The following is a 10,451-nucleotide window of genomic DNA, read 5'->3' as shown; positions in this document are numbered from 1 at the left end:
AGGGAGGGAGGGAACGAGAGAGGCCGCTCGGGCCGCCCCGGCACTCGCCGCCCTCAGCCCCGCGCGCCGCCCTGGGCCCGGCCCGCGCCAGGCGCCTGCACCCGCCCAGTGCCGAGAGCCCGCCCCGGGGCGGGGGAGCCCGCGCGGTCCCGGGGGCGGCGCTTCGCTCCCCTGGCAGAGCAGGCGCTACCGGCGGCAGCAGCAGCGCGGGAGAGGAGGAGAAGGAGGTAACGCTGGCGCTGCCCGCGGCACGGCTCGGGATGGGACGGGAAGGGGAGCCCGAGGGGCGGCGCAGCCCCGCAGCGGGGCCCGGCTGCCTCGCCGGAGGGGCCGCCTGACCCCGCCCCAGCCCCCGCGCGGGTCCCGGCCTTTCCGCAGCGCTGCCGCCGCCGGGACCCCGCCGCGCCCCGGGCGCCCTCGGCTCCCCCACGGGTTGGCGGAGCGCGTTGAGGGGGGCGATCCCGCTCCCTGCTGCCGGCGACAGGCCCGTGCTGGCCAGCCGGATCCCCCGGGCGGGACGGGACCTGCGGCGCTGGATGGAGGCGGGCGGGGCGGCTCACGGGCGGAGAGGACTTGGGCAAACACTCACGACTCTTCCGTGCAGGCGTTTAGCATGGAAAGTGCTTTAAAAAAAAAAAAAAAAGGAACCAAGCTAGGCAGTTTATTCTTAATTTTCGTCCGGCACACGAGTTTTTCAGTGGTTCACAGCTGTGCGCGCACAGCAGAAAGGCAGAACCCTTCCTCTGCTCTCACGGGGACCGGCGGCTCTGCCGCGCACACGGGGCACATTCGCTCTCCCCACTCGGGAGAAGTTTTCACGCTGCTGTTTTACTAAAGGTATCTTCCTTCAGTGTCGCTGAGGAACATTTTTTCATTCAGGGTGAAAGAAAGGGCTTTGGTTTTAACTCTGAGTTTTCGAGTGATGCTGATAAAGCAGCCCAAAATGCACTGTGATCTAATTTGAGCGTTCAACGGTCAGATTATTTTTTACAAAGTGAAAGTTGCCGTGCCGGAGTTGCAATTGTGTAACGAGTTCGCACGAAGTAAGGTTATGAAACAGTATCAAGCATTGAGTCGGAGCAGCTCAGTAAAAGACACCGTGTAAGTACAACTCGGGAGAAGGAAAATGTGTCACAACAGCAAGAAATTACGTTGACTTTTTATTTGGGCCAATTCGAAAGGATCACGGTGAGCAGGTTTTCCTCAGTTTTCTATTCTCTGTGTTATTTTTTAAGATGATTTCTTCCATTTTTGTCAGCCTCCAGGTAAAATACCTGGAAAAGCCAGTGACCTTCTCAAATTAGCTGAAATATATGGGCAGTAACATAGGAGATATATGACAGCCCGTGGCTGCCTCTACCTGTAACATAAGTGTCAACGAGAAGAGACTGAGCAGTAAATGGCAAATTATCCTAGCAAAGATCTTGCTCCAGTATGCATTTCAGTTCCCTGCATGTGAATAAATCAGATTTATTTGCACAACTTGTGCTCTGCCACTTCGAAAGAAGTGTAACCTGGGCAGTGAGATTTTTTGTTTCCATCTGTACACCTTGCATTAAAGTCTTCAATAAATACCATAGTTTTATTTTTAATTCTAAACATATATTATAAACATATGTTATACACTTATTTTTTATTTATATTCTATAACATTTATTGTTTGAAGTGTCTCTATTACTTGAGATTAGATAGCAAAGATAAGCCTGCCTTTTTTTTTTGTGGTAGCCGTATTCTTTGTCAGAGACTGTGACATAAATTTGATTTTAGTGTTGCAGCTTCCCAGGAATTAAAACCACAACATACATAAATAGTTTATCAATATAAATTATGTTATCTTTAATTTTTCAGACAGCTGTCTTGGGAAGAAGCCTTTTTCCTGGGCAAAATTTGCATGCTGCCCCTCAGACCTGGGCAGAGCCTTATCTGCCCTCAAAAAAATGTATGGTAGAGGGTGAGAGGGAGAGTATGTGTCTTGGGGTCCATGGTATGGTCCCAGCTTTGTCAGTCCATCTCCAAACAGTGGGCACTGGGAACACCAGGGCTTTGAGGGTGATTTAGCCCTGCTGGGAGATTTTCCTTTGTGTTTTTAATGCGATTTTTAAGCCCCATGTGATTGGATAGCCAGCCCCAAGCTGCACAAGAATTGAACTAGTCAGAAGTTTTATCAGCACAGGGGTATAAAAAAATGGGATGAAAGCAATTCTCCTACCTTCCTTCTCCTTCCTGCTGACAGAGTGCTCCAAGGAGGGAAAGGCATCTGTCTTTCAGAGACCTTCTCAAGGCAAAGAAGTGTTTTAGTTTATTTTTCATCAGGCTGAAGCAACCCAGCTGCTCTGTCATGATATATCTAATCCCACCTACAGAGCATCCCATCCCTTTCTTTGGGTGCACAGTGGTTGTTCCAGAAAGAGGACACAGAATGTTTCTGTTTGTTTTTTCTTCATGTTATGCCACCATAGAAAAACAACAGAGAGAAGCCCATTAGGCAGCAAGTTTAACTATTGAGGTTTTTTCCCCCTTTTTTTCTCCTTTTACTTTATGTAGCTGGAACCAACTTTGGGTAAGTTTTGAATACCTAGAAAAATTATTCTAACATATATGTCAAAGCAAAGTGGCCTAGTGCAGCCCTCACTGCACTGCTGAAACTGCCTGAAGTCACACTAGGGCTAAGCAGAAAAGGGGCAGCACGATGAAGAATATGTTGCAGGGCAGAAATAAGAAGTGGAAAAGAAGTAAACAAGTTAAGTGTGTGTGAGAAGAAAATATTTCCAGCCTTGGTGGTCCTTAGAGGCAGATATCTGCTGGGTACGCTGCAAATATCATCCACACACATCCAGCATTCTTCAGTATGAAAATGAGGGTGCAAGAACATTGTGCAACTCGCCCTGGAGCTGGGATGTGATTGGGAAAGTAGTTATTATTTCTAGGTTGAGTAATACTGCTGCAGCCAGTGGGGCTGTGTTAGCAAGTCTGTGTTAAGTTCTCACCAATTCATTTCAGATCATCAGCTACGCACTGAAAGGAAGGCAGGGCTGATGAACCTCTGTGGTTACATTACTTTTAGAAAATGTACAAGGTGTTCTGTAAACATTGCACAGCTCTTGTAGTGCACAGGTAAGCAAAGACTGCAGCACTGGCCACTGCACAGACTCTCCAGTGCATCCTTGCCTTTTACTCATTCTCTTGCTAAACACCTACATCAGGTAACCAGAGACAGACACACGTGGCTTCTTCCATAATCAGCTAATGCTGTTTTCTGAGTTACCTATGCTTTTAATGGAAAATTGATACTAGTATTTAATTTCTTGGGAATGGAAACACAGGAACTCCCACTGCTGATGGACAGCTGTGGTCTTGCTGCCAGCACATCTTGCTGCATGGTTTTGTTCCTCTTTCTCCTTGCAAGACAGAGTGTTTTGCCATGCTTGGGAAATCCTGAGAGATGCTATTGGAAAACACAGCACATAATTAATTAGTAGTAACAGTAGTTAGAAGACTGGGAGACCAACATTCAATTCCAGCCAGTATGTTCAATCTCGTCATTTCCATTTCCTCCCCTTTGCTGTGCCTGAGTGGCTTCACTTCTCTCATTTCTTTGCTTTGTGCCTTCCCTGTTTCTATTTGCCGGCCTGGTTTTCTTTCTCTGAAGAATTATTTCAGTATTCTTCCTCCAACATACATGGGTACATCATTTATTCACTAATGACTGCAGCAGAGCAGTATTGTTTCAATTTTATAGTATTTAGCACTTTCAGCTTACAGAACACTTTCAGACTTTCTTCCCTGGGGGGAAGCTGACAGAACCCTTGACAAAGTCCAGCTGCTGACTGCTGCAATGAAACTACCCTTATATTAACATCCAAATAAAGGATTAAGCCCTTTGGGTTCTTGCTTACCACTTTTGAAAAATACTATTTGGCAGCCATGCTGGAGTTGCACATATAACAGCACATGTGGAGAGCTAATCCTGGCCTCTCTGTAGGCAAAGCAAAAGGGTTAAAAATTAGTGAGATCTTATTAACTTTAAATTTCTAACTTAACCTTTGGGAATTACTCATCTGAAGGCAGCCAAAGAGAATCATTGTACTCGGAGCTCTTGTTCCCATCACACCTTGTTGCTCCTGCACATGGCAATTGCTTCACATCCCAGTAAAAGCAGAGCCTTTCATGCTGTCAGTGGGGATGACAAGTAGTGCACACAGCAGCTGACAGCCTTCTTCCTGGGAAATAACAGCACAGATCTAAGTGCAGGAGAACAGGGGTACTCTTCTGCTCCATTTAAGATGCTTCCTTGTGAGTAGAATCCCCTAGGCAGGAAGTATGGCAGCAATGAGCCCAGCAGATGTTTTCCTCCCTGCCTTGTCCATCCTCCACCCAAGACCTAACTGATCCTATCACAGCAGAGTACCACATTGTTCTCTCTTTTCTCCTCCCCAGCCTCAGTTCTGAATTCTTCCCTGATTAGCTTTTTTTCACCCATTCAGTCTTGTTCTGTTTTTGACCTTGACTTGTGTCTCTTTGATGGCTGTCTGCTGCCTTTTTTGTGTGTATTTCTATTCATTGCTGACTTCCCCCCAAGCCCAAAGCCCAGGCCTGCCTGCCCTTTCTTGTTTACCCCTATCAACCTTTCTCATCCTGAGTGCCTTACCAGTCCATCCATGCTCAGTTTGCCTTCAAAACTCTGCTCTGCTTCTATCACCACTATTTCTCTCAATCCCATGCAAACGGCATTGTGGTCCCAGTCACTGAAATCTCACATTAAACCTGTGTGGCTGAATGGGCAGAGCCCTCAGTGCAGGGACAAAAACCATAATGTAAGAGCTCCCTTGCTGCCCGAGCTCACCCTGATCTCCAAACAGAAATTCACTGGGTCAGAGCTGTGACAATGAAACGTCATCTGTGCCATTTCCTATCGGTTTAAGCACATCTGTCACAAGTAGGATTTCCTCTTCCCCACTCCCTGCCTCCTCATCCCAGCAGTCATGATTATAGCAATAGAAGCTTTGAAATCCAGGGAAAGACAACAGGTAAGACAATATCAATATGGCACTTTTCTCTGACAAGCCTCTGAAATGCTCATTGATCTAAAACTTTCTTTTCTCCACTGGGCCTTCTGTAGTTGCTCTTTCCCCACTGCTGCAATCATTCTTAACATAATCTCTCTCCTACGTAACAGATGAACAGGAATTGGGTGTATTTGCTTACTGTATATTTGAAAAAAACATCTTTCAGTTCTGCCCTTTTTTTTATTGTAGCTCTAATGTTTACATTTTAGTAAACTAAGCACAGCTCTTCTGTAGCATTTGGCTTTTGGCCAGAAAATCTGCAATGACGCTTTTTCCTCCTTCCTTGCTTGCTGGTTTGCCTGCTGCCTGTACCCTAACTAAAGCAGCATGGCCTAGCAGCAAGGCATTACTTAGCCCTACTTGTGTAGGCAAATTTAATGGGCTTGGCAGATAAAATTGCTGGAAGTGATTGAATGCTTCATGAAGGAGCCAAAGGTGTCCTCCCCATGTATCCAGATCGCCTTCCCTGTTGAGCAAAACATCGTTTAAGTACTTACTTCCCATTGTCCTCCCTGGTGTTTGTTTTCCATGTCAGCTTCTCAAGTGTCTGCTGCTGATTCTCATCCCTCTGACTCCCACTGAGCATCCTGCAGACAACACATCCCATTATTTTGCCTGAGCACAGGAAAGCACATGCTCTTTTCTTCCTTGGCTCTGCCATTTCATTGAGGGCTTTTTGGTGAATACAGAAATACACACTTCTTACTGCATTTATTTATTTTCCAAGTGCAATTGATATACTATCAAACTGCTTTATTCCTCTGGCATACTTATGGGTGAGGATATTTCTGTAGGTAAAATTCAGTATTCTTAGTGCACTCAGCTGAGAGGGAAGTTAAAGGCCCCACTTCCCACTGGCTTCCCCATTCCCCAGGGACAGAGTCCTTTACAGGCGTATTGGTACAAGATCCTTTAATTTCAGCTGCAGTGTCTCTCAGTGACAAGACGAGGTTGTGGATCAGATCTGACATGCATATTTTTAAAATCTGTTAAAAATGGCAACTTTTGCAGTTGCTTTTTAAAATGTCTCTGCCAATCAATGTTTGGTTTTGTTTCAGGTTCACTGTCTCAATGGAAGTACCAGCCTGGGCCCCAGCAGTAGGTTTTACACTCCTGCCCCATGCAGGAGGACTTTTAGGAAGCAGTATAACCAAAAGAGAAATCCCAACATGGTATGAAACTCTACAGAAGCCATCCTGGTGTCCACCTAACTGGGTGTTTGCTCCTGTTTGGGGAACTCTCTATACAACTATGGGGTATGTTTTTCACATTGTATTAAGGCACTTATCTGATCTCAAAGTTGCTTTTTGTATAATGCTAGACTAGAGAACTATGACTGTACTCCTGTGGCTGTATGTTTGTAAGAAACTGTGTCAAGCTGCCTGTTTATCAGGTAAAAACATGTTTTGGGAGTTGTGTGTGGGTTTGATAGGACATTTTGTATGCGGTATCCACATCAAAAGCAGGAGCTTGAAAAGCCATTAATTTGCTTTCCTCATTCATTCTGAGGGGAAGACCTGCCAAGCTGGAAATAGTGGAGCAAGGCAGCATTGGGATTTCGTCTAAGTATGTCCTACAGTAGTTTTAGGAAAATTTAAAAAGGGGGGGGGGGAGGGGAAATTAGGAAAGAACTGTTGTAACAGAGCTCAATAATGCAGTGGATGAAACTGAATGCTAGATTGGCACGCCCACATTCTCTCATTTTGGTTTCATTTTCTTTCCAGAAAAGCTTTGTAATTTTTATAGCCTCATGTCCTGTCCCTCTCCACCAGTATTCTCTTTCCTTTCTCCTCATACAGACTGCACTTTTTAACTTATTTAAGTGGAATACTTGTGTATTTCAAGAGTTAGCATTTGAATGAGATCATTACTGGCTTGTGAATACAAACATGCCTTTTATCAAGGAGAAAAGAGCTGGGTGGCTTTTCCAGCTTCCTTCAAGTTGATTGCACAATCTGTAACCCTGTGTCTGGATTCCTCATCACAAATTTGGGTAGCAGGTTAAATACCTTTAAAAAGTCCAAATTGTGACAGCTTATCAGTTATTTTGGTAACAGCAGAATCAGTTTATCTGGACCTGGATGGTCTTGGTTGTGTATTATACATCCAGCCCAGTGAAAAGATCATACTTAGTACCAGCCTTTTCTTCTCTAATCCGTCATGCACACATTCCTTGAATGACCAAGACATTTCATTCCTCCAGAATCTCTTGAATATATGGAAAGCAACAAATAAATCAAAGCAAGATTTAATAAGCTTACCTTCCTTTCTTGACACTTAGCTTCCTAGACTTGTACATCATGGTCTTGGTCTGAAGTTGAAGTGAGATGTATGAACAAGTGCAAGTCCACACTGTGCTTTAGAAATCACTTAGGAAACTGAAATTTCTAATGCTTACCCTGCCCCAACTTTCTTTTGTTTTCATTATTCTCTGCAATTAAACTGCCAAAATAGCAAAGCTGCATTGTTCAGTCCCTGTGAAAGTAATGAAAGTGACTAAAGGGTTCTTCCTGCTCCCCATACTCAACTGTGCTTTGGGATCCCACCCAATGCCATTCATTTCATCCACTTAAAAACTGGGGTTTGATTTATTTTTTTTTTTAAATCTTTAAAGCACCATGTCCCAGTACCAAAACAAAGTTTCTTCACTATTTGTATCTCTTAGACTTGTTTCCATTTCAACATGGCATTCTCTTTTAAGACTGAAATGCTGTAGGTTATCTGCTTCTATGCACTTAGAAGTGAGAACTCTGGCATGACTGGGAATTTTTCTCTCTCCATGTTGTTATCCAGAGCAGCTGATCAAGCCTGCGCTGTCAGTTACTCTGCCAAGTTGTGCCTGGATATCTAGATTTTCCAAATTAATCTAGACCCTAGCACTGAAGTTATTTCATTTGATCAAGAATGTGTGGTAGCTTTAAGCAGTGTAGTGAATGACACTTCACCTTTGCTTTCTGCAGATATGGCTCCTACCTGGTGTGGGAGGAACTGGGGGGCTTCAACGAAAAGTCAGTGGTTCCTCTGGGTCTGTATGCAGGAAACCTGGCATTAAACTGGGCATGGACTCCAATATTTTTTGGAGCTCACAAAATGGGATGGGTAAGTGGAAAACTAAGTTTCTGAACCAAAGGCTGCTACATTAACAAGTTATTAGCGTGAAAGGTTTGTGTCATAATCTTTTCTCCCTGAAAATGGGTCTGAATACAGAATATGGCTTGCAGAAATTTTCTAGAATTCTCTTTAATGCATGCCAGCAGCCACCTGAGAGAACTTACAGATCTAGACCATCCTTAAATGGATAGATTTCAAACAGCTCTTTTCTGCCAGCTTTTGGTAAGAGCTTTGTGTGACCAGAAAACGTAAAGATGTATGCCTTACTGCAATTCCTAGATCTCTCTGGCAAACAGCAGTGATAAGCAGCTTATTGTAACATTATTCAGGTGATCAACACCCTGTTTAGAAAAGACTAATTTTCTGCAGTTCTCTGAAGAGAAACTGCTTGTCTCAAAATGAAGAATTGGTAATAAAAAAATTAAAATATTTGCCTGGTTCTCTAGCTGCACATGCAATGCTGTAAGAAAGACTGCAGTCCATCACAGATTCATTCACACCTGATCTCTTCAGGCAACATGAACAAACTGGACAAATCTGCTTGCTCCAAGTCACACTGGGAAGTGTCTCACTGCCCACTAAAGAGGGTAGGGGTGAGAGAGACTTCATTCTCCCTCTCTGCTCCCAGCTGTAATGCCCTTTCTTGTACTTGCATTGTTTTATGACTTGAAGTGGTTTGTAACTCAGCTGAAGTCCATCATCTTTTTCTGCTGGCTGGTTTTCTGAGAAGGATTTAACTCCTAGATGGATAGAACAGGTGCCAGAGCTAGGTGGAAAGTGACACACAGACTGTGGAGTCAAGGAAATGCAACAAGTAAAAACAACACTAACCACCTTCTGTGTTTCAGGGGTTGGTGACTCTGCTGCTTACAACTGGTACAGCAACAGCTACGGCTGCTTCCTGGTATAACATCAACAAAACAGCGGCGTATTTGATGGTTCCTTATTTAGCTTGGCTAAGCTTGGCTTCTGCACTCAATTATCGGATCTGGAAGGACAATCGCAACAAGAAAAAACCTGAATAAGCAGTTCTCAGCCAAAACCACTTTTTTCCCACAATAATTTTTTATATAAAGTTATGGCCTTATTTTATTTTTAGCTGAACTACTTCTACCGTTAATTTTCTAATTACAAGGTGACAAAACAAATAGACCTTTATTAGGCAAGCCACAAAGGGGTGTATGCCTAACTGGGTTTTATAGTAAACTAAAAGAAAGTCTCGATTGCAAAGTGATTAAGTGCCATATTACAGCATTGTATGTTACACAACAGCAGCATTTTAACTGTTACCAGAAGAAAGCAGGAACTCAAACTTCCTTATGTTCAGAGGAAGAAATCCAGCCACACACTAACAGAGTTTCCAGAAAGGTGTTCCTGACAGTGACAGGTGTGATTGTAGCCTGAATCTTTGATGTTTACCACTAGGCACAGTGCTTTTGTGCTATGGTATGTCCCACTACATCCACCAGATATTTGTCTTCTGGTCATTGTACTCTGGAAACGTTTTAAGACAAGCTCTTTTTAACAGTTTGTGCCTTCCCACGTTGAAGGGCTGTACACACATTCAGCTAAATGCATTAAACTACATGTAAACTTTCTAACCTTGTTCCTTGCTGGTATCATTATTAATTTGTTTTGAGCAGAAAAACACTGAAGGCAGCAGGATGCTACAGCCTCAAGGACAGCCCCTTCATCTCTTCTCCTCACCTTTGCAATGGCCAAGACAAACCAGGAAATTCAGAGCACCTGTAAAGAAACTGTGAGAACCCAGTCACAACATCTCTTTAATCGAATTTACATAAACAGTCCAAAGCTGTTTGGGTTCCCCTGAGCAGGAGGCCAGCACAGTGCGAGCATCACTTCTGGCTGCGCAATCCTGCTCTCCCTTCTGCCCCACCTGCACAGACTGGATTTTCCTTAGATTATTTCTCCAGCCTATGCTCCAGTCAGTGGATCAAAGCAGGTTTCTGCAGACCAGCCTGATACAGCATCAAATATTCCTCTATATTCCTGATAATGAGGGATAACGCGCTGCACGTTTGCGAAGTTTGACGCAAGGTTTAGAACACTTACACAATTTTTAAACTGTACTTTCCTCTCAAGCATATCCTAATTTCTGCAAACCAGCTTAAATAATTACTACCCATAGAATATATGACAGCAGAATTTTTTGCAATTTGCACAGAAAATTGTTAAATTTCAGCCAAGTGACCCTGATTTGACGAAAGATTAGGCATGATTTGTTTCAAATGGACACCCCACTGCCAAATACCT

At 44.0% G+C, this 10,451-nt stretch overlaps 1 protein-coding gene across 2 annotated transcripts; it reads left to right on the top strand.

The window, feature by feature from the left end:
- The first annotated feature begins 127 nt into the window (after nt 1–127).
- Nucleotides 128–9,778, top strand: TSPO (translocator protein). 2 transcript variants are annotated; one of them, XM_042050473.1, is made up of 4 exons: nt 128–227; nt 6,125–6,322; nt 8,027–8,165; nt 9,026–9,778. In XM_042050473.1, the coding sequence occupies exons 2-4, from the start codon at nt 6,138–6,140 to the stop codon at nt 9,200–9,202; spliced, it is 501 nt and encodes a 166-aa protein (XP_041906407.1). In that variant the 5' UTR covers nt 128–227; nt 6,125–6,137; the 3' UTR covers nt 9,203–9,778. The 2 variants fall into 2 exon arrangements, with proteins under 2 accessions (XP_041906407.1, XP_041906406.1); XM_042050472.1 differs by lacking the exon at nt 128–227 and adding an exon at nt 709–1,101.
- The last annotated feature ends 673 nt before the right edge of the window (nt 9,779–10,451 follow it).

This window comes from Corvus kubaryi, unplaced genomic scaffold (assembly GCF_017639235.1).
Source record: "Corvus kubaryi isolate FWS band 111438036 unplaced genomic scaffold, C.kubaryi_AGA036_p1.0 74, whole genome shotgun sequence".
NCBI classification, from domain to species: Eukaryota; Metazoa; Chordata; class Aves; order Passeriformes; family Corvidae; genus Corvus; species Corvus kubaryi.
The sequence above is the reverse complement of the archived record's forward strand: the minus strand, read 5'-3'. Positions and strand labels throughout refer to the sequence as shown.

What these genes read in the sequence shown, in the direction of transcription:
- TSPO (XM_042050472.1), top strand. Translation starts at nt 1,052, where the DNA reads ATGAAACAGTATCAAGCATTGAGTCGGAGCAGCTCAGTAAAAGACACC. An exon ending in ACTCTCTATACAACTATGGG is followed by an intron (nt 6,323 to 8,026) that starts GTATGTTTTTCA and finishes TGCTTTCTGCAG; the next exon opens with ATATGGCTCCTACCTGGTGT. An exon ending in GAGCTCACAAAATGGGATGG is followed by an intron (nt 8,166 to 9,025) that starts GTAAGTGGAAAA and finishes TCTGTGTTTCAG; the next exon opens with GGGTTGGTGACTCTGCTGCT.